This window comes from Periophthalmus magnuspinnatus, chromosome 5, assembly GCF_009829125.3.
Source record: "Periophthalmus magnuspinnatus isolate fPerMag1 chromosome 5, fPerMag1.2.pri, whole genome shotgun sequence".
In the NCBI taxonomy this organism is placed as follows: Eukaryota; Metazoa; Chordata; class Actinopteri; order Gobiiformes; family Gobiidae; genus Periophthalmus; species Periophthalmus magnuspinnatus.
In genome coordinates, this window is record NC_047130.1 from 33,241,020 (window position 1) to 33,265,175 (window position 24,156).

The 24,156-nt window shown below is 37.7% G+C and overlaps 2 protein-coding genes across 4 annotated transcripts; one reads left to right on the forward strand and one right to left on the reverse strand.

Annotated features, from left to right (window-relative positions):
* Positions 1-341: 341 nt before the first annotated feature.
* On the forward strand, positions 342-4,704 carry LOC117371511 (protein phosphatase 1 regulatory subunit 12B-like). Its single transcript, XM_033967211.2, has 7 exons — positions 342-587; positions 2,860-2,876; positions 2,956-3,103; positions 3,447-3,548; positions 3,809-3,859; positions 3,925-3,975; positions 4,448-4,704. The coding sequence occupies exons 1-7, from the start codon at positions 486-488 to the stop codon at positions 4,532-4,534; spliced, it is 558 nt and encodes a 185-aa protein (XP_033823102.1). The 5' UTR covers positions 342-485; the 3' UTR covers positions 4,535-4,704.
* Positions 4,705-6,938: 2,234 nt separating this feature from the next.
* Positions 6,939-22,638, reverse strand: LOC117371034 (synaptotagmin-2). 3 transcript variants are annotated; one of them, XM_033966624.2, is made up of 9 exons: positions 22,402-22,638; positions 15,092-15,323; positions 14,600-14,757; positions 12,679-12,801; positions 12,354-12,521; positions 11,505-11,672; positions 9,060-9,177; positions 8,132-8,265; positions 6,939-7,599 (listed from the first exon to the last, which is right to left on the reverse strand). In XM_033966624.2, exons 2-9 carry the CDS (start codon positions 15,297-15,299, stop codon positions 7,384-7,386), a joined length of 1,293 nt encoding a protein of 430 aa, XP_033822515.1. In that variant the 5' UTR covers positions 15,300-15,323; positions 22,402-22,638; the 3' UTR covers positions 6,939-7,383. The 3 variants fall into 3 exon arrangements, with proteins under 3 accessions (XP_033822515.1, XP_033822514.1, XP_055077688.1); XM_033966623.2 differs by lacking the exon at positions 22,402-22,638 and adding an exon at positions 17,804-17,947 and having other exon boundaries at positions 12,679-12,810; XM_055221713.1 differs by lacking the exon at positions 22,402-22,638 and adding an exon at positions 17,804-17,941 and having other exon boundaries at positions 6,945-7,599.
* Positions 22,639-24,156: the final 1,518 nt, after the last annotated feature.

Consider the following 24,156-nt stretch of genomic DNA (forward strand, 5'->3'; position numbering starts at 1 on the left):
GTCATTTGTCACCTTGATAAGAGTGGTCTCAAAGCTGTGGTGGGGTCTAAAACCTGACTGGAAAGCATCAAAGGAGTTGTTCATTTGGAGAAAGTTAATACGCTTTTGGTAACTTAACATACATTAACCCATACTGTGCCTTGAAACCAAGTTGTTTGAAGGATCTGGTTGTGGGTACTTGCAGAGTAAAACATGTACTGACTGCATACAGATTTCAGTCCCCACAATGTGATAAATACCTGCCCACACACACACACACACACACACACACACACACACAGTATCTATGGCCCGCCTCCTCTCTCTTTCCCCTCAGCTCCTCTCAGTCCTGCTGTGTTCACTCTCATCTGATACACATGGACATCACCTCTCAGGATAAAACTGGATTACACCCATGTCCACTGAGGCCAGGAGCTTAATCTTAAACTTTTTACACTATTTACTGTGAGAAAAGGGCGACAATTTAGAGCAGCAGTTTGGGAACAATGTCAACAGTTGTTTCTAACAATAAAGAAGAGACAGGAGTGAGAAGAATGCTGTCAGACGCTTCTTCAGCTTCTACCACTGCCACTTATAACAGCCTGAGGGTAAGGCCCCTGTCTCACCATTAAAGCCAATTACCCATAGTATGCTGTTTTACAAGATTGTGTGGATTTTTTCAACTCAAACCATATGACACTGGGACACCATATTTCTCTGAGAATCTTCTAGAATTAAAGTGGACAATATAATAACGCTTTCATTGTTGTTTTTACTTGTTGTGTCAAGGGGTACTCGTATGTAGCAAAAGCCCAAAGTAATACAAATGCTGTTGTAACTAAAGTCAGGAAGCAGTGATAGTTGTAATGTTTCTTTTCCTTGGGGACATTTTTGACATTACTATTTTAAAATATGTTGTCATCCCAGTAATGGTTTTCCAGTAATGCAGAAGGTTTCACATAGTAGTGCTGGTAGCCAGTGAGGTGGTATATAAAGTAGTAGTAGTAAGGTTGTAGTCACAAAACTATTAACAGTAGCTGCAAAACTAAAATTGTACATGTACACTTCTTGCACATGTGGCCATTTCGTCATGATGCTTACAATTACTTGATTTTTGTCTAAAAGTAAATACCGTAAAATCTGATCCTAAATTGAAGTGAAAGAAAAACAAACTTGAATGGGATTTAAAGAATCCAGGCCATATTAGGTGCATAATCCCCTGTTTATATGAAGTACGGTCCAGGAGAACTGGACAGGAAGTAAAGATGAGAGAAAGAGAGATAGGATGACACTGCGAGGAAGGGGGGCAGAGCTCTGTGTGGGAACTAAGACTTTATATTTATGGATGTTTATCTTTTTGTGAGTCCTTCGGGGAAACTCACATTTTCCACTTGAGAATATCTGGTCAACAGGCTCCAAGTTCCTCAGGAGACCAGGGACAGCTGAGTGACGCTCATAAGCAGCAGTACATGGGGCCAAATGAGCAAAGTGCACAAGTCCCTCCAACTGTTTATATGTGACGTTGACGTATGTGTGCTCTCCAAATCCAAACAGTGTAGTTATTAATATACATTCAGCTAGGGTTTGCAAGTGTTCAGAGAGAGGCCAGAGGAAGCTGACATGAGAGGTACAAATCTAAGGTGATGTAAACTTCAACAAAGAAACAACACAACTATTAACAAGTTCACGTATTTGTGACAGTGGGGCTTCAATGTATGGATAATCTCTATCTATATTTCACCATAAATGAATTTAGGTGGAAGTAAAGAGGAAATAGGAAGGTTTGTTATTTTTATTTCTCCAATTGAATAACAATGTCTAGAACTACAACTGATCAAACTGATGGCAGTCCATATGGCATTACATTGGAGAAGAGGGGAAAGCTTTACATTGGTTTAAATTCTACACAACTCATTGAAAAGCAATGAGAATCCTTTAGACTAAATTGTTATAACTTCTTTGATGGATTGCATTGCTTTACTTACTACTTTACTTTCTACTCTTGATTTCGAGAGTGAAAGCAGTGCATAGCCTGTCCAACTTCAGCAGGCAATAATGGACAAAATCTACAGCTGCCGCCAGAGCCATGACCTTATTTGGATGCACTGAGCTATCTGCACTTGTCTGTGTATTTAAAGGATCAGTTCATCTCACTGTCTTTAACTTGGCTAAGTATTTTTTTGAACAATGTTCTGTCATGTGAGATTTCTCCTTGTTACACTTCAAAAACTTTTATTTTTGAAAAAAAAAAATCTGCAAATTGAACAATCATCATTTTTACTTGATTTTATCTTAATACTTTAATATTATTTTTTATATTATTATAAAATAATAATATAATAATATTTATATTATTTTTATATTAAAATAGCCATTTACTATAAAAAACTCAAAGAAATTATTAATAAAATTAGCTATTAGAAATGATAGAAATGTGATTAATTATGATTATATATATATATATATATATATATATATATATATATATATATATATATATATATATATATATATATATATATATATATATATATATATATATTATATATATATATATATATATATATATAATCTCCATTCAATATTACAGACCTAGAAACTGTAGCAATAACCAAGAAAGCACTAGTAATGCACGTGTCTCATGGTACAATCTATATTCTAAAGTAGAGTTGCTAATATTACCAAGAGTCAAATTAAAAAGTCATGGGTCCTATTTTTATGAGTAATTGCCATCATTAAATCTACTAGTTTTCATGGTAGTACCATCTTATTACAATGCTATCACTGTGCTGTAATGTAAACTGTTACTGTTGCTTCATTTAGTGTAAAATAAATCCACAAATATAATGTAAAAAATAACTTCTTTTTTTTCTTTTACAGAGTGAGAGACTCTCACGGTAAATCTTTTTGTCAGTCACATCATTTACATTAGACTAGATTTTAGTTTCACATTGGTGAGATGGTTTGTATTTTCAGGTTAAACTCAGAAAGATCCACTAATGCATCCAATGCATCCAGTGACCCAGCTGTGAACCACGCCGAGTCGTACTTCTTAAAAAGAGAGCACAGACTGTCAGCACGGAGGAAAGCAGAGGAAGAGGCCGCCATAAACGACTACAAAAAGGTGTGATGGGGAAAAAAGCTGAATTTGAATGTTTAACTTTTTCTTACTAGCTGCACAACAAAAAATATTACTTTTTTACTGCCAAGAAATCAAGATTTATGTATATATATACACACACACACATATGTGTGATTTATGTATATATATATATATATATATATATATATATATATATATATATATATATATATATATATATATATATATATATATATATATATATATATATATATATATATATATATATATATATATATATATATTTTTTTTTTTTTTTTTTTTTTTTTTTTTTTACTTTTACTCACTTTTTTTTTTACTTTTACTCACTGTGCATGTGATACAGATGTATGAGAAAGCATTGGCCACCAATCAGAGGCTCAAATCCAGACTGGAGACGAGTAAACAGGAACTAACTGTGATCCAGGACCAGCTGCAAAGAGCACAGGTACACTCAGGGAACAGATCACAACAAAAGTCAAAATATCACAATACATACGCAAATAATTACAGAAAAATATTAATAAAACAACAGCAGAAATGTGATATGAAGAACTGTAGCAATAAGCCTCTATGATTTCCACCCGTGCTAAATTATTTTATTTATTTATTTATTTATTTTTTTGGATGACTGGATGACTTTGTTTCTGTGACATTCACCATGAGAAAAGTTTGTGGTAACTCTATAAAGCACTTCCTTTCTTACAGAAAGGGCGACCAGGAGCTTGTGGATCCAACATGCTAGAGACTGAGAAGAAGGTATAAACTCGCCATTTATATGTTCTGAAATTGACTTTATAGATATTTTCTTTTCTTCATCACAGGAAAGTTGGGCACTGAAAAAGAGAATATCCGATATAGAGGAACAATTAAAGGTAAAAAAAAAAAAAAAAAATGAGTGATAATCTACAATAACAAGTTAGTTGGGTTAGACTCTCTGCAGTACACACTGTGCCTGCTGTGCCTGGCTCCTATTTTTCTCCATTGTTTTCTGTTTACACTTAACTTTCCCTGTTGTCCAAGAGCATGCAACAAAAACCTGTTGTTCATCTGTGAAAGAGACACACTGTATCTTTGTGACCAGACAAAATAACAGCACATGTACTGTATGGGTTTGCTTAAGAAAAAAGTATATAGATCACATCATTGAGTTAACTCTGCATTATTAGATATTAGATTGACAGAAGCATGGTAAATATTAAGAACAAAAGTGTAAATATAGCATGTCAACAACTTTATGGTTAAGAGTTATTCTACACCAGACAAATGTAAAACAGACCAGAGAACTAATGCAAATACAAAAGCGAAAAACACTCATTGATGACATTTTTCTGCTTACCTGAACAGGTGAAAGCAGACCTCAAGGTGGAGAACCAGAGACTGAAGGATGAGAATGGGGCCCTCATCAGAGTCATCACCAAGCTGTCCAAATGAGACCAACTGCAAAACGCTATGCTATTTATTGTGTATATAGTTAAGTACCGTATTGAAACACCAAATGTGTATTAGACCCACTTAGATTAATGGCCTGCATACAATAGACGTTGTCACATATTTTTTATTTATTTTTTAATTCAAATCAACTTGAATAAAACACTGTCACTTACCACAAACATTGCAATTTGCTTGGATAAGAGTGCCCAACTTAGAGGCTATCCTCCACATAGCCTTAGTGGCCTTATGCTTCGTGCATGCTAAATCTGCAGCGGCTATTATAGCCTAAAGCTAATGGAAACCTAATTGGTTGCAGTCAGATCTTATCAAATGACTTCTGCTTTTACATTTTTGCAAAAGCATGGGCGTGATCTATACAAACTTGTTTTGAGCTGGCGTGGATCCTCTTCATCCTGTGCAAGCTGCCACCTAGTGGTTCAGGAAGTCATGTCTACATAGCAGCAAAGACTTATTTAAATAATAAACTGTTTATTTTTAACGATGATGATTATTACATTTGAACAACACACAAATGTCCTTGAGTTATCTACTGTACATTTAATTTAGTTATTTTTATTTTTATTTTTTTATTTGCTAGAAAACATAGATTTACTTGTTGAAATAAATCATGCATTTCACAAAAGGCACAAATATTAACACATTTCTACAAGACAAAACAAGAACATTAATGGATGGCTCAAGAATAACATGATTTATAAACATTCAAAGCACACAGGACAGTGGCGTTTATGGTGTGACAGATTTGGCAGTATTGCAGTGAGCGTGTTTTGATTGGGTCTGCTCTGAGCTCCATGGAACAGGACCCTGGAAGACTTAGATTTTGTTGTCTACATTGACTGTCGTCCCCTTCACTGAACGGAGGTCTGCAATTAATTGGCATTGTCATTCAATTGTCAATTAACCAAAGCCTAATGGTAATGTCCAAACAGTTCATTGTCACACTAGACTAGTTATTAGTAACCAGTTTTTTGGTAGTTAAACTTGATATGACTTTTTTGTGAAAGGGATTGAGAGTCATCAAACATCAAGACTACTTTGATGCTATTATATGTAATATGAACTTTGAACTTAATACATTTCTCAAATTTAGCTATTATAGAATACAACTTCAGTGATCAGTTGAAACAACAAGGAAAAAAATACCAGAAGTAATATTGTTGAAAAAAAGTAATTACTACTAGAAGATTTTTGACATAAACACTTATGGTATGGTACACTGAGGCAAAGGAGCCAGGGTCTGGGATACAGTATATACAAGTCCAAAAGACATAACACAGAGTCACACAGACATGCATTACAGCATTAGAACATAGTCTCTCATTTGGTACAAAGCAAACCTGCTTTATTTGAAATCCAAATGTTTACATTTCAGACGCACACTTATCCAACAGCAGTCACCACATACTTTTCAGTAATTTTATTATCAAAAATGACAGAACACAAACACACATCAATAGATTCATGGTCTCCCTAAAAACATGCTACTATTTACATCAACTATTGTATACAGTACATGCTCAAGCTTATTGACAATTGCAGTGCATTGAAGCAAACAAAAGCAGTATTGTGACCACTTCTTATCTTTCCTTTCTACAGTCCACCATCTCATATTTGACATTACGTGAGGCCCCAACACTGCGCTAATATTATTGTATTATTAAAACACTTAAATGAAGTGAAACACTGCAAGGCATGATACATGCTCCATTCTGCAGTTCTATTTGGTTCAAGCAATGGTTTGAGAGTGCTGTGTTAGCAAGAAGAAGCTACATTTTGATCGTCAACATTTTTTAAAATGTCCTACAGAAATTTCACTGATCTTATTAGCATTTGCATACTATCCTGGATAAAGCATATTCATGAAATCATGTTTTATGAAATAATGTTAAATACTTTAGAATTAAAACTTTTTCTTCATTCAGAAATATATTAGGACATTCAAAACACCACCTCAATTATGTTTCCATTCTAATAATAAATATTTCTCTCTAAAACAAAATAATGCCACAGTGAACTATATTTACAATTATTCATTTATGAAAGCATCATTTCAGGAAAGGCACCCTGTCATACATTACATCCATCTGGGATCACAGCAAAAGTGGAAGCTAAATGCATAGACATGTCGTCAAGGCAAGACAAAGCAAGCAAACTCATCAAATAGGCCTGACCCTTTTCTGCAGACCATGTGATCTCAAATGTAAGCTGGAAATTATTTATTTGTGTTCATTCACCTAACCTCAGTTATTGTAATAGATTTTTTTTGTTGCTATCTATATAGTCTTATTATTATTATTATTATTATTATTATTATTATTATTATTATTATTATTATTATTATTATTATTATTTATTTATTTATTTATTTATTTTTATTTTTTTTGGAATGCACCCATTAATACAGTTCCTGTATTGCCAGTAAGGTCACACATTTAGCTTAATACACTAGTGGGCATGGATTATGCAGCGTTTCAGGGAAGCAAGTTAGCATGCTCTACAAACTAAACTAAAGCTATATTTCCAATGTAGTCTTTACTAAGACTTTCAATCAGTGTCAGCACCCTACGAATCAGTTTCTACATTTCTTCAAAAAAGAAAGATTTTAATTCTCCTGAGCCAGTCGTGTGATACTCAACAGCAGTCTTCCCAGCATACACTGAGGTATGTGAGGCATACAAAGACCTGATGGACAATACCATAAGCAGATATAATAAGATGTCTCTTTTTGCTGAGCAGGTTTCATGACACACTGGTCATGTATTTCATGCAGTGGAGGTGAAGGGGGGGGGGTTCAGGGTAGTGCAGTAGCAGGCAGCTGGTGAAGCGCTTTACTTCTTAGCATTGAGTGCTGCCAGCTGACCATCGATGTCCTCCTCGGGTTGTAGTGCATGCCACTGTGCAATGGGCCGCCGTGGATTGGCCAACATATCGGACCAGTGCTTCAGACCTAACCCTGTGGCCTTGCTGCCCACAAAGATCTTCCCAATGGCATCGTTCTTACCGATTTTGTCGTAATCAAACACTGTGACAACCACCAAGATTTTCTGTAGAGAAGGAAGTTTTACATTGTCAATTAAATCTCTGAGAGAAATTTGCATATCACATGGCAAGACATGCATGGCTTACGATCCTTTGCCTCTGCCTTTTTCCAATGCACCTGTCCCTCTTTTGGTTGCCCTGCATTTAGGCCTCAGTTTCTTATCTCACTTATTTAGAGAATGTTCCACTTTTTCATTGATGTGATATTAATTTTATAAAACATGAGATTTACATAGAAAACCTTTTTTTCTTGTAGAGAAAACAAGATGTTTTTGATGTAGTGGATTTCAAGGTGGCAAGTTATTATTTATTCATTTATTAAATGTACCTCTTTTTCTGTGTGTACATTTTGTACAGACTAGTAGATTCTAAGGTATGGTCATTCATATTATCCCACTTACACCATGAAAATGTGGAGGCTGGACTCTAACGGAGCAAATATGGCAATCCCCTCATAGTGGCTGGCCAGTTACTCACCATGTCTGTTTTTTGTTTTGTTTGTTTGCTACCCCCATCCAAACATTGCACATTCTATACCTGCATCTGTTCCAGTGGAATCTCAAAGCTGAAGGATTCATTGTAGTATGGGTTTAAGGTGTTCTTCTTCACTGTTGTCTTCTTTTTCTTCAGTCGCTTGCCTCCCTGCAGTAACTGGATCTTTACATATGGATCTACAAAAAAACGCATGGTAATTAGACTTAAAGCCATTATAAAAACATCTCATAGGCCTATATTTTAACAGCAGCATACTGTTATTTTAGATAGGAAATGCAACGACTCTGCCAGGTTTAGACAGTGATTACAAATATATGAACTTAACTCATTAAACTGAATTATAGCATTATATGTGAGTATGAAAATGAGCAGGAGGGAGGGTTAACTACTGCTTCCCACTCCTTTTCCATCAAAGTTACTTGTTTTGCTCTTAAATTCCACATTTTATTGTTGGTTCATGTTTATAATTGCATTTTCCAATACGAATTACAATAATTAATTAAACACTCAATGCTTTTTGTTGTTTTAATTCATTCTGACTGACCTGACAATAGGGCTGCTGAATTATTGCAAACCATTAGTTTATTCTGTCAAAATTTACCTGTAGCAAACTATCTATCAATCTATATTGTATAAAAAATATTTATGGCAAATTAGTTTTAAAAATATTTCTCACTTTTTCACACTTTTAACTCATTTTCAGGGTTGACAATTTACCATTTTGTCACTGTTTATAATATGTCCTGTTGAATTTGTGCAGAGCATTGAACTGTGTTGTTTTTAAAGTGCTCAAGAAATAAAGTTTTGTTGAAGGATTATAAAAGTGTCTTTGCTCCAGGATAAAGTCACAGAACAAGTGCACATATTGAACAGAAGATAATGAATTGTATTTTCAGTTACAAAATATTGTGATTGAATAGAGTAATAATTGAAATCCCGACAATACATTTTATCAATTGCACATCCCTACCTGACAGTCCACAGGCATCCATCTTCTTCAAGTTCTTGGCCTCCAGAATGCACACAGTCAGTTTGCCCGCGGTGGGGACATAACGCAGGGAGATGCAGATGTCTCCAAGTTTCTCAGGCTAAACAATCAACATAGGAATAGCTAAGTGACACAGTACACAATACTGATAGCATGCAAAGAGCTAAAAGACAAACAAATGCCAATACACAGTATTAGAGGCAAGATTTCATTAACTATTTATCATAGCATAAGTCAGCAAGAAAATAAGAACTTAATATTTTTACTCTACTTGCACAGCGCTGCATTTTTAATATCTATCTTATCCTCTATTTTTAATGGTTATTTATCTTGATTTTTTATTGCATATATCTATTGTTCAGCTATTCTTGAACTGTGTGTTGCACTAGAACACTAGAATTTCCCTGTTTTGAGACAAATAAAAGTTTTCATCCATCCATCTTCTTCTGCTTATCTGAGGCCTGGTTGTGGGGACAACAGTCTAAGAGACTTCCCTTACTTCAGACACTTCTTACAGCTCCTCCGAATGGACCCCATGGCATTCCCCGGACAGCTGAGAGACATAGTCCCTCAAGCTTGTCCTGAGTCTTCCTCTGGGTCTCCTTCCAGTCGGATATGCCCAGAACACCTCCCCTGGAAGGTGTCCAGGAGGCATCCAGAACAGATGCCTGAGCCACCTCAGCTGGCTTCTCTTGATGTGGAGGAGCAGTGGCTCTACTTCGAGCTCCTCCAATGTGACTGAGGTCCTCACTTTATCTTTAATGAAGCAATCGGCTACCCTGCGGAGGAAACTTATTTCAACTGCTTGTATCTGTGATCTTGTTCTTTCGACCATTACCCAAAGCTCATGACTGTAGGTGAGAGTAGGAATATGGATTGACCAATCAAGAGCTTTGCCTTTCGACTCACAATGCAGATGCTGCACCAATCCGTCCCTCATGAACAACACCCCAAGAAACTTGAACTCCTCCACTTGAGGCAGGAACTCTCCACCCACCTGGAGAGGGCAAGCCACCTTTTTCCAGTCGAGATCCATGGCCTCGGATTTTACAGGAGCTGATATCCATCCCAGCTGCTTCACACTTGGCTGCAAACTGCCCCAGTGCATGTTGCAGGTTCTGGTTTGATGAAGCCATCAAGACGACATCATCTGCAAACAGCAGAGATGAGATCCAGCCCCTGACTGCACCTAGAAATTCTGTCCATAGATACAATGAACAGAACTGGTGACAAAGGGCAGCCCTGGCATAATTCAGCACGCACTGGGAATAATGCATGCTGAATTGCACAGTCTGACTTACTGTCAGCAAGGGACCAGACAGCCCTTAGTAAACGGCCCGGGGACTGCATACTCCCAGGGCACCCCCGAAAGACACCACGAGGGACAAATCACATGTGGACTGGTTGGGCAAACTCTCATGAGCCCTTGAGTAACCAATAAAGAGCTTGTCCAGTGTTCTGCAACCAGGATGAAAACCACATTACTCCTACATCCAAGGTTTGACTAGGTTGAATTCTCCTCTCCAGAACCCTGGAATAAACCTTACTGGGGAAGCTGAGGAGTGTGATTTCCCTGTAGCTGGAACACACCCTCTGGGTTCTTCTTAAACAGAGGGACCACCACCCAGGTACTGCCCCGACTGCCACACGATGCTGCAATGTTGGGGATTGCCAATGAGACAGGCACCACAGACCTTACAACCACAGCTATAAGCAGCCAATGGAAATAGAGAACACGGTCCACTTGAGCTCAATGTCCCCTGCCTCCCCCAGGATCTGGAAGGAGCTTTCCCAAAGGGGTGAGTTGTAGTCCCCCTGACAGAGGGCTCTGCAAGAGGTTCCCATCAAGCCATCACGATATGCTTGGGTCTGCCAGGTCTTTCCGGTTTCTTCCTCTGCCAGCGGATTCAACTCACTAACAGGTGGTGATCAGTAGACAGCTCCGCCCCACTCTTCACCCGAATGTTACGCAATGACCAGTTGAAGGTCAAATGACACGACACAATCATCGACCTCCTGCCTAGTCCTATGTCACATGCTCTGATGGACCTGCTTGTGCTCGAACATGGTGTTTGTTATGGATAACTTGTTATGGATGGACTGTGACTAGCACAGAACACCACACCATAAGACCGAGTCGGCCATTCTTCCCAGTCATTTCTCTCTGGGTGTCAATGTCGTTGCCCATGTGGGCATCAAAGTCCCCCAGTAGTATAACTACGACACCAAGAAGGCCAGGTACTCTGCACTGCTGTTTGGCCCATAGGCCGACACAACAGTGAGAGACCTGTCCCCAACCAGAAGGTGCAGGGATCCTCTCATTCACTGGGGTGAACTCAAACATATAGCACCTGACCTGTGTGCAATATGCAAGCCAACACCAGCTCTTTCATTAGCTACTTTCTCAAATACTGTTTGGCATTTCACCTCTTCCTGATCAGCACTCTCCAAGTCCCTCCACTCCTCGATAGGCCTGCCCAGGTCGATGGTGTTCATGGGCAGCTTGACCTCTCCAATCACGTCATGTTTGGAGAAGCGGTCATAGTCATACACAGACATACACAGAGTCTTCCCACCCAGCTCCTCATATGGAATCTGAGGAATACAGAGAGACAGATTAGTAATTCATAATTTATTTCTATAGGAGAAAGAGATTTTTTTTTTTTTTAATGCTAAAAACAAGTATGTCATGCTCTGCTGTGCTGTGGTGATTACGGGAGGTATACATAAGTGGTTGTGTATTCAACCACCAGTCTCTATGCCCCTCTTTGCCCATTTCAATGGTTCTTTTGTCTAGTAAAGCCTACTGGCCAAAAATGTTCCAAAGATCAGATGGATATGTCATGTTAGTTGTCTTGGAGATAAGGGCAGAAGCTTGAAAACTAAATGGGAAAGGAATAGAAATTAGATTCAGCTGAAAACAACCAAGATGTATTTTTAAGTAAGTCAGATGAAAAGCTAAAAATAAGAGACACTATTGTAATTTGTGAAACCTGCCTGCTAAAAGCAAATATTATTTAAAAGTGTACTGTGCAAGCTAAAATGGTCAATATAGATTTGTATGCTGCCCCTATCTTCTATCCCTATCTTCTATCTAAAGCATGACCTGCTGCTAGGTGGAATCCTCTAGAGACCCAATTAAAAGAGAAGCAGAGTGTAGGCTGTACCAGAAGACTAGCAGAGCCTGACAACATGGTCAGCCATGTATGATATGACTTACTATATTTTTAGGTACACAATATCATAACAAAGTAAAAAAGGAGCTACTTGACACACCTTGAATACAAATGTCTCATTGAAGACAGGGTTGAGTGTTTTTTTGTGGACTTTAGTGTCAAACTTCTTCTTCTTGTCAGGAAGCAGACAGACTCGGACATAAGGATCAGATGTCCCACCAGAGTCCATGGACATGAGGTCTGCTGCCTGAAGGATCCCGATGGTCAGCTGGAGATGACAAAGAATGCTATAAATGTAGATGTAAAATGGTCACAGTGTTTTTATTATATGTCTTAGATTAACACCATGTGTGATACTGAACTAAACTGAATGAAACAACACACATTTGTGTGGGTGCAGATACTTCCAGTGGAACTTTTGTTACCTTTGTGTTCTCAAAGTCATAGTCAATTGAGTACTGCAGTTTCCCCAGAGGCTCCTGCTCCTTCTCCTCTTCCTCCTTTTCCTCTTCTGTCAGTCCAGTCTCTCCCTCGTCTTCATCGTCATCCTGGTGTTTCTGTGTAAATAAAAAACACTCTTCAATGATAACTATATTACATGGGCTTGGACAGGGGCTCCCCATAACAGACAGCATGCCACAGACACAACAGCATCAGTTTCTATTGGTTAAAGCTTACCTGTGCAGTACCTGGTGATATTACATCAACACTCTACCCCACAAAGTCTTAGCCTTACATTTGTACTACATAGGCTTTATATATATTTTCATTTGTATCATTATCATTATTTATTTTGGGCTCTTTTGCCAACATGCTGGTGCAATACAGTAACAGCCAGTACGTTCATGCTATACTTGCACTACTAGGGTCAAAATGCAAACTGGTTCAAGTTTTGAATTCATAAGAAATGTGAATTACCCAAATTACTTTCATTGTGGCTTATAGAGGTAACCTCAAAAGAACTAGCACAGCCAGTGCATTCACAAACATTAAATATGTTATTAGAGTAAAATAATAATTTTAGCTAGAATGTATTTGTACACTTGATAGGTAAGTCCTTCAGTCATGCCTTTTTTCCTTTTCTGGTACAAAAAATATTCCTCCTCGATTCTTACAACAAATAGTTCAAGATTAAAGGGCATTTCTATCTTTTTGAAACATGTTGAGCAATATTGTAGTTTACTAATTCAGATGATAATTACATTTTCAAAGTAATTCTGACTATGCCATTAAAATATTTCCAGCTTTTCCAGGAAAGATTGTGTAACTTTGGCTCATATATTTTGGTCCATTATTCCAAACAGCTAGTCATGCCCATAATCTCATGCAAATGTTAATAGTGTTAAAGTGTCTTGCATTTTATGTCTTGTATCCAATACATTCCACATTGGGGTTTTATTCTGACATTAGTTTTCCCTCTGTAGTGGGTTTATGGAGCACATCATAGCTTTCCATTTTCATTTCTCAAGATACATAACAAAATCAAAAAGTGAATAAAGGTAAAACTCAAAACAAAAGCCAAGGAAGCTACGAGTTTCATTCCATCAAACCCTTCTCCAGCCCACAGAGGGGCTGGTGAGCAGTAGGAGCACTCTACCTACCGTGTAGAGTGGTCATCCGGCAACAGTGAAAACGCGAGGCACACACAAGACAGACACAGAGCAGGGGAGAAGAGGAGAGCAGAGAGAGGGAGAGATTGAACTCACAAGACTCCACTACAAACGGTGAACACAGCAGCATCAGCAGGATGAGAAATGACACGCTTCACATGCACCCAACAATAAGTCACCATCTGCACCCAGAACTCATCGATTTCATTAACTGCAGCTCAGGCCACTCCATGTTGATGTTAGATGGTGAGGCTGCAAATTAATCCCCAAGGGTTTTTGTTATGTCAGGACTTAGACAAAAGGTTTACATGACTTCTTACTTGACAAAAAAAGAAAACATAAACTGTAGCAATTTATGACATGTTAAAAACACCCTTTGTCATCTAAATTCATAGAATATATGAGAAAAACCTCCTAAATGAAATCTATTTCTTATGGCCTCATTCACTATGTTTAATTATAAAATGCAAGAGAATGAAGTCACTTTCTTCTGCTCATTATTCATTGTCAGCTGGTTGAAAAGCGTGTCATTTTTCACCATGGGCCACAATGGAATACACCACACAGATAAACCACAACCAGCGCTAACACAACAAGAAGATGGAGGGAATAGAGCTCTCCTTGTGTCCTTCACGATTCAGCCTAAAAGAGAGGCTGCTGCTGAAAGATCAAACCATGTTAATAATATAGAACCATATAGTGTACAGTGAAAGTTATTGTGTATGTAGAGTCCTACCTCACCACCCTGCATGTTCTTCATGTTCATGCCATCTTTGCCCTTCTTGCCTTTCTTCTTCTTCTTTTTGCAGCAGCATTTCTTGATGATACAGAAGCAGCAAGTTAGGATGAGCAGAGCAGCTACCACAGCGATGGCAATCAGGGCCCAAGGGGGTACTGAAAGTAGACATAAATTATAATTTTGTTTAGAGCAGTAATTCTCAAGTTTTGCACAAGAACGACGAAGATAATATTTGGTTTTCCAAGTATCGCCAGATCTACTCTAAACCTTAATAGGGCTAAAATAGGGCTAAATATGATCTAAAATGAGAGTAAACCATGGATATGATAGTTTGAAATAATAATTGGATAAAAATATGCATACAGTAGATAAAACATGTGCATGTACCACTGTTTAAGAGTGTATTGCTATGATCCTATCCAGATCGTGCTTAGAACACAAGTTATTAACTTCTAAGACACAATGCTATGGTCTCACATATTAACGTACATGGAATTTTATCAATTTCATTCATAAATTTAGTCTTGATTTCTTCAAACATGTCATTCTTGCTGATCTCAGTGTTGTTGGAGCCCAGGCTGGCCTCTGCTGTGGTGAAAATGACTCCTGGAGTGGGAGGGGCCATGGTCTGAGTGGTGGTCCCTGTGGGCTCCGGGGCCGCCACCGCCTGGGGCTTCCTAAACAGGTTAAACTTCATCGTCACAAGTTAGGCTCTTTCTCCCTGAAAAGACAGAAACAACAGCATTTTACAAATTATAATAAAATCCCTTTTTTTCTTTACAGTAAAATGGCTCATTAGATCTTGCAAACTTGGAAGCCAATTACTGTTCTGTTTGTCTTAAAAACAAACTGAAACTGACAAACGGACTGTCAACAGGAACAAAACAAAACTGAAACAAATGTCATGTAACAAACGCAATTAGCAGCTTAATTTTCTAAAAGAAAAAAAAAAACAACAGTTAGGATTAGTGTTGTGCAATTCATTACATTTTAATTGAGATGGAGATTCAGTCATTTCTAATCATCAATGTCAATGATGAGTTTGTTCCTTTAAATTGAGAGCTCTACAACAAATGTTCATTGTACAGAGTTATGACTGTGAAAGGAAGAAATGTGATTTATATATATATATATATATATATATATATATATATATATATATATATATATATATATATATATATATATATATATATATATATATATATATATATATATATATATATATATATATATATATATATATATATATATAATATATATATTATATGTAATGTTCAAAGTCTGTATTATTTATGTTCAGTAAATTGATGTTGAAAGCAATGAATAAAATCCAGTAAAAATCACTATCAATCAATACAAGGGTATTGGCCAACTGTGGTTAGGATGATAGTGAGGTAAGGTAAATGTAGAGCCATGTAACAGATCCTTTGATAGTTACAATCACAGCTTTAATTTTGGGGTCAAGGGGTAAGATCAATTCTTCAATATACTTAATATACAACACATATACAAAAATATAGTCTAGTTTAATGTCCTGAACGTGACATATTTCCTAATGTAATATAGTAAAAAACAAACAAAACAAAAAAACCCACACACACACATTTACCAGTGGCATTATTATGACAGGTGTAAAACTCTTACAATGAAAAATGTGATTTTTTTGAAGATGCTAGAGCCATGACAGTAAGCAAGAACTAATCCACTTTGTTGTGAATTTACAGCAAAGAGGGACAAGACAAATGTGCCAGAATTGAAGGGGACTTAGGCAGAGGCAGTTTTATTTCATTACAGAGATAAAGATGACTGTGTTTAACACTTGCATTAACTTTTACTTATTTAAATTAGCTTAGCTTTTTTTTCCATTTTGACAGTGTAGTTGTGATTGTAAGCAGAAACCACTGAAGAAGGATACTGCAATTTCTAACATAACTTATCCAAGAAATAAAAGCATTCAAGGCTGAAGTGTATGCATTTGGAGAGAGAATTGGACTTAAAATGAGTTTTAGACCATGAAGCTTAAATTTATCTGCTTTATCCAAAGTCTTCCCGGGGACCATCTCCCAGTGGCTTAAGGGTGTTGCTTCATGTTACTTACAGGTATTTTTTATTCCATTTACTTTACTACTATTTACTATAGTTTAGTTTTACTATAAGCATTGCAAACACAAAGACCAATGTGCGATCTACTAGACCTTCAGGAGTGCAAGAATACAACAACTAATGAGCCACCAAAGTCAGCGTGTGTTTGTGCAGACGTGGGAGGGATTCAAAGATCTATTCCATCGTCTTCGAACTGTTTCCATTTCTGTCTAAATGAGCAGACCACCAGAGAAAGACTAGCTTTTCTCACAGGCGTCCTGCACTCTCCAGTGGTCCAGACATCACATGTGAACAACAGACTCTGCACAGCCACTTTCAACAGCAAAACCTTTGACAGTAAAATTCAGATGCACTCCTACAGGTGTGTGCTGCTTGGTGTCAACTGGAAAGATTGATGGCCAAATGTAACCAATTCACAAAGCACGGGTCTGTGTGCGATGTACTCAGAGATAGGATTGTTGCTAGGCAATTCAGATAGTGTCAAACTGCAATCCAGTATTAGCCAAAGCTGCATATAGTCAGTCCAGGCAAATTGGACCAAGGCCAGTGTCAAGTCACGGCAAGGTGCAAATGTCTGAAAAGGAATCATCTGCAATACTGTTTAGTCATAAAAACAGAGGTTGTAATAACATAAAAAGAAGAGTTATTAGTAACATTGCACAGGTATATTTCATTTTCTCTAATTGCTTTGGCTCTGTGAGAGAAAAACAGCTGCTCTAATTCTCTCAATGGCAATCTCTACATCAGCCTAAACCACAAATGATCTAATACTTACTTATCCCATTGCACATACACATACACACAGCTATAGCCACAATGACCCAGTATAATCCTGCATGATCTTTCACCTTTTTCAATTTGAATTGATCAGTAAATAAAATAATTTTCAGCTCATTAGAAGATCAATAAACCCATCTCTGCACTACAAACACATGACAAAGAGACATTCATGATACTGTCTTGAATAGTTATTTAAAGAGAACTACTTATCAGTCACTTTGAATACACAACACTGTAGAGATGGGTATCTGTATTGTCTGTATGATCATATCTCGTTTATCTAATCTAACATGCGTCATTCATGGTGCAACTCACCAGTCAGATGCGGTGCCCCCCTCCCTCGTCAGCAGCTGTCCCATCCAATATTGAGTCTAACAGAGGGGACACCGGCTCCCGTTTGTAGTGCTGGTGACACAGTGCGATTCCTCCCATAAGCAGCAGACTGCAGTCTCTGCTCACTTCTCTCACCACTGCAGCAATATACACCCCCCACCCCTCTCTCCCTATTTCAGTCCCCCCTCCCTTCTCTCTCTCTCATTCATCCCCCTCCCTCCTCCATATACACACACTTCCCTCCTCAGCTCCTCCTGTATAGTCATGCACGAGGTACACCTCTTGCCTCTTATTGCCAATGCTACTCACACATCTGTTTGCAGAGTGATGCTTCTTGGGTTTTAGGATTACTAGGATCAATAGCGAGTGGTCTGTGAATAAATCTACAGTTTGCATAGACTGTTGTAGATTGCACAGGAAAAGAAAAGTCTCCTCTGAGCTAAATCCAAATAGCAGCTTGGAAAAATTAATTGGATTCCAACAATTGATCCGAGAACTAGGGTATAATTCTCCAGAGAGGTTCATGGCTTATTAAAACTGTTCGATAGAAAGGAAGCTGTAATCTGATGAACTTGGCCAGTCTTTAACTTATTTTTCAAAAATACATTAAAGGGAAGTCACAGATATATTTTATCCATGTATCATTTATAATATCAACACACGGTGTGCTCCATAATGCCTATGTCAAGTTGTTACATAACAGAAGTATACAAACTTCTATAAACAACAACAAATATATAAAATAATCTTTAAATAATGACTTAATAATTAAATTTCTCATTTTCAACATTTCAGATTAAAGGACAGGCCAGTATTTACTTACTTAAGAGGGTCACAATTCAGTTTTTTGTTTTTTTTTAAACTAAAAACAGGAAAACTGATGCTCAGGCAGTATATGACCAGTTCTTCAGTTGCCAGACTATTTATCTGTTCACTTAAAATAATTCACATACTGACAAAGATTTTACCTTCTCCATACTGACACAGTCACAAATAGTATGCAAAAAAAACAAAAAACAAAAAAACAGATTGTAAACAAATATTTATGCTTGTGCAGACACTTATGTCGTCAGAATGATTGTTGTTGTTGATATTTGAATGATTAACATGATTAGATATTAGAGGTATTTTCTGATTTTAGATTAAGAAATTAGAATGGATTAATTCTAATAATTACAAGGACATTGCACATGGATGGATGGATGAACATCACACAGTACATTGTACTACATCCAGCACAGCACAGCAGGGCTTGCAAGTCAACATTGAATTAAAGGATACATTTCCAGTTCGATTATATGTCTTGAAAGATCTCATCAGACCATGTTTGTCAGATAAATACAGATAAACACGTCAACCACTCTACACTGACACAGCACTTAACTGAGGGAGCTTTTTAGTGCAAGGTCACGATACAGCTGCAACATCAGAGCACACACTGGACAGTTTTGGCTCCCAGTGAGTGCATTGGGGGAAACCACTCTGACATTAATGAGGAAGACCCTTCTCTCTACAGTCTGAGCATCCCGTCCCGGGACAATGAGCAAACAGGAGACTAAAGTCATACACATGTACAGCTGCTGCTCACAAATGTTTCACTTATTTCATGAGTGAAAGGATGCTCATTCTGAGCTTCTGCAGGGGTGCTGCAATGCAGAGGGGAAACACCAGTGCCGTGTGTATATCTCAGCTGATCACAACTGACAGTTTGTGTACAAACTTGCTCTTGTGGCTTTCACCTTATCTCAGGTAAAATTCTAGATTTCATCCAGGTTAACGAAGTTAATGCTTTAATAAATAATTTTGCCAACTACAAAAATGTGTAAATTGAGAAAATATAGTTTCATAAACATTTAATTACATTGGATTAATTTCCTTGCTAACTTTTCTTGTTGGTACCAAAGGTTTCAAAGGTCATCTGGGCATTGTTTTACACTCACTTTTTTTCTGTTTTACTTTTTCAGTTAATGAAAAGAAAACACAAGTGGAACTGGAACTGTAAAATAACTGATTGAGCAGTCAAACAAAAAAGTGCATGCATTTTCAGCCTATTTTCACAGATAAGGTACATAAGGTGTAAGATAGACTAGATTAAACATAGATTTTATAACAGGAGGAATATGAAAGGAATGTATTGTCCTTGCACTGGAACTGGGGCACCTATGCCAAGTGTTGAGTAAAGAAACCCTATTTTGTCTAAACTGGCCTCAAAATCATACTATTACATTCATTGTTTCAAGTATAAATTTCAAGTCTCTCTGAGTATTCATGCTGTCAGATGAGAAGACCGGTAACTGAGTGCTATTAATTAAGAAGGTGCTTAGTCAGCAGACCTCCACATACTGCTCTGGTAAAGCCCAGGTCTAGGAAAAGAATACAATTTCTTTATTTATTTAATTTTAACCAGACATAATTTTTTGAGATTATATTCACTTTTTTGTTACATTACACACATATATTAGTCATGGACCAATGTGTACCTATGTTCCTGCATTTGCACTCAAAAATACAGCAGTGCACACTGGCACTGGAGACAAGCATCCAAGAGGAGACTAAACCAGTAACTTTCGAGTTGGTGGATGAGCACTCACTGAGCCACTGTCTCCCTGGTTATTGTTATTGTATTTGTCCTCTGATCAATGTGCCTATAACTGCAGCATGACATTGGCATTTCAAACAGTTAAAAACAACAAAGAGTCCCATTTTCAAGTGTGGAAGGGATCAACAAATACATCAAAATTAAGTTAATGAGAAGTTAATAGGAATATTAAAATACTGCTTAGTATATATTCATCTAAAAGATGATCATAAGTTTTATCTAACATACTTCAACATATAATGTAACTCAAAATCATTAACACTAGGTGGCAGTATTGAGCAAAGAGACACAGTGAAAGGAATTGGTATTATCCAGTATAGTGGAGTTGGAGACTAATCCTTGTGTGAAGATGATGCTACAAAGCCAGTATAACACAAATATATTGATGAATTGTCATTACAGTACATTAAATTACGTATCCCAGGCGCAGCAAATTTCACCTGGTGTAAGAGATGGAGTTCCTTTTAAACAGTGTTTGGTACAGCTGCGAGAAAGCCTATTCAGAACATCTCTCCCTCAGGCTGAAACAGCTTGTGCTGATAGCATTTCTGTGAAACACGCAGTGCAGCAAAAGAAGAAAACAGTTCAGCAAATCTCTCACACACTAAAGGATAGATTTAGAGTGTAACAGAATCATCAGTCTGCTGAAAGTCAAGGGATAATCCACCAAATAATGTACAAACTTGGCACCAAACAACATTCCGACCACTCATTTCTGGTAAACTAAAAGGTAGTACCAAAAAAAACCCAAAAAAACCCCAAAACATACACAAAGCACCTAAGAAGAGAAGTTCATCAGGATTATAGGCTGCAGTTAAGGGGCCTATTTCATGAGCCATCAACCTGCAGAGTTCCAGGCATGTCCGCCAGGGAGTAACTAACATGGAGACTGGAAAATGCTTGAATCAGAAATACAACCCAGGATAAGGTCAGGCAATGAATTTGTTCCATAATTCTGAGAAGAACATATAAAATCCATGACCTCAGGAATGAATTGCTGGGCTCACTGCCAATAAGACCATTGGTAATCTTTAGAGGTTTCCATTTAAAGTTACAATCATTACTGACTGTCAGCGTTTCTATTGATTATTTGTTAGACTAAGCCCAATATACTGAGCTAATTGTAGCATATTTGAAAAAGAAGCAAGTTGTAAGAGACATTCTTTATCCCTTGAGCATGCTCAGCCATAGAAAATACATGGGTTTGTCAGTGCAGTTGGGATACTCCTGTAATGACGTGCACAGCACGCACGGTGCACACACACACTCACGCACATTCAGGTACAACCTAGGCAGGGCATATGCGGCTAAAGGCCCGCGGGACTTAAGATGCATCACATATGAGCACACAACAGGGTCCCAGTCAACCTCAAAAGCAGTTCGACATAGAGGCTATCGCATTATCACTTAATAAATATAGTATTCACCATATATAGCTACACTATATGGCCAATAAAAACGTTCTAATGTATTCTGGGAAGAAATCATTAAACTGCACACGTTTATACTGTATGAACACTTAAGTAAAAATCTATTGGATAGAATGTGCTCTGATTCTGCAGCTACTTCTATAGGGCCCACTTCTGCAACCTCAGCACTTTTAACCCATAGGTTTTACTGTATCCCCGTAAAACCGACCATTATAGTAAGGCAAGGGGAAAAGCAATACATATATACATAAATAACAAAAATATTTCTGAAAAGTACAATAACTTACAACTGTATAGTGTTTTGCGCACAAAACGCTCTCAGTAGCAATTTGCGTAATGAACTGCAGCACTTAGCAGTGGAGCATACCGCATACCGGGAAGTTCACTTGGAAAATTGGCAATCACATCTAGAAGTAACTAGATAGCTTTAAAAGCAAATATCTATTTCTAACTGAAAATTTTAAAATAAGTTTAATCCGGAAAAGGCATGAGAGAAAAAGCAACGAATTTCCAAAACTAACTAATGATGCAATGCGTACATTGCTGCTTACCTTAACCACAGCTGCTTCCCTACAGTGATTTGTCAGAAGAAGTGGCGAAATCTTAAAATATACTTAGATTCATATTCCACGTTTAAACGACATTGCTGAAACGTCGCAATTGCTAGACCCTCCTTTTTGGGGGGAAGTTTCCCTTTAAAATAACCTCACAATTGTAACTTTTCACAGCTCTCTGTTTTGCAGCAAAATTCTAAAGAAACGGGGAGCAAACGCGAGTCCCAGATGCGGTGCGGCGTCCACTGCTGTATTTCCCGGCGCTGCTCGCTGATTGGCTGTCAGGCCACTCAATAAAATCTCCTGTTGTCATCAATTGGGCAGAGTGTGGGGGTGCTCTAGCGCACTCTCCTTCTCTCCGCCTCCCCGCCTCCCGCCTCCGATGTTTCTCTGTTCCATCACTTTTCCTGTCGGCCCATGCAGTCTGAGAGAGTGCTGAGCTGAAACATTTCGAGGCGGGGGGAAAAAGCAAAAGGGAAAATCTGGGATCGATAATATGCGTTGAAAAGGTAGAGAGGTTTTGAGAAACACGGATGCAGCTCACAGTGAGGTGGACCGTGGTGGAGCAAAGGCGTAGCAGGGGATTTGGGAGGTGGGTCACTCGTCTTGGCTGGATAGCTTTTGCTGCAGTACACAATCTGTCAGAGCGCACATTGAAGTGGAGTCCTTTTATTTATTTATTTATTTTCCTATGGCCAGTAGCTTTATGAGGAAGAGGTGCAGACTAAGTAGTTGGAAACAGTGAATAATTTAGATTACAGTAAAGCTTAGCTGTGGTTGGAGCAAAAAAGTAACGTTATGAGTAGAGAAATAATATTGATCAGTTAAATGAGCATGCATTTCTATCAAAACAATTAAAGGTTGATGAGTATGCACTTAAGCACTGAAACCTACTCAGGACAAAAATGTGCTTAAGTACATATTCATCAACAGCATAAAATTATATACAGTTGGGCAAAAAAGTCAGTCACCAATTGTGCAAGTTCTCCCACTTAAAAAGATGAGGTCTGTAATTTTCATCATAGGTGCACTTAAACTATGAGAGACTATGAGAGAAAAAATAAAAAATTAAAAAAAATCCAGAAATCCAGAAAATCACATTGTCTGATAAAAAAAGAAAGGAAAAAAAGAAAAGAAAATTATGGTGGAAAATAAGTATTTGGTCAATAAAAGTTCATCTCAATACTTTGTTTACTTTGTTAGTGCTGGTAGTTTGGCCCATTCCTCCTGCAGATCTCCTCTAGAGAGAGATGTTTTTGGGCTGTCGCTGGGCAACACGGACTTTTAACTCCCTCCAAAGATTTTCTATGGGGTTGAGATCTGGAGACTGGCTAGGCCACACCAGGACCTTGAAATGCTTCGTACAAAGCCACTCCTTCATTGCTTGGGTGGTGTGTTTGGAGCCTGACAGTTTGATGTTGTGGAAAGATGACTTTTATACTGATAACGAGATCAAACAGGTGCCAATAATACAGGTAACAAGTGGAGGACAGAGGAGCTTCTTAAAGAAGATGTTATAGGTCTGTGAGAGCCAGAAATCTTGCTTGTTTGTATATGACCAAATACTTATTTTACTGAGGAAGTTACCAGTTATTTATATATATATATATACATATACACACACACATACACCCTCATCATTTTAAGAGAGAGTAACATTAATCATTTGTTTTGTCATTTCTCCTTCTAAATGCCTGTGCCTCTGCAGGTGATTCAACGGAACAGAATTTGCTGTCGAAAACAATGACAGGT

Coding starts and splice junctions, on each gene's coding strand:
- LOC117371511 (XM_033967211.2), top strand. CDS start 486: ATGTCAACAGTTGTTTCTAACAATAAAGAAGAGACAGGAGTGAGAAGA. Junction 3,104..3,446: donor CCATAAACGACTACAAAAAG/GTGTGATGGGGA, acceptor CATGTGATACAG/ATGTATGAGAAAGCATTGGC. Junction 3,860..3,924: donor TGCTAGAGACTGAGAAGAAG/GTATAAACTCGC, acceptor TCTTCATCACAG/GAAAGTTGGGCACTGAAAAA.
- LOC117371034 (XM_033966623.2), bottom strand. CDS start 15,299: ATGAAGTTTAACCTGTTTAGGAAGCCCCAGGCGGTGGCGGCCCCGGAG. Junction 9,178..11,504: donor AGAGTGCTGATCAGGAAGAG/GTGAAATGCCAA, acceptor TTGATTGTTTAG/CCTGAGAAACTTGGAGACAT. Junction 7,600..8,131: donor TTCCACTGGAACAGATGCAG/GTATAGAATGTG, acceptor CCTTCTCTACAG/AAAATCTTGGTGGTTGTCAC.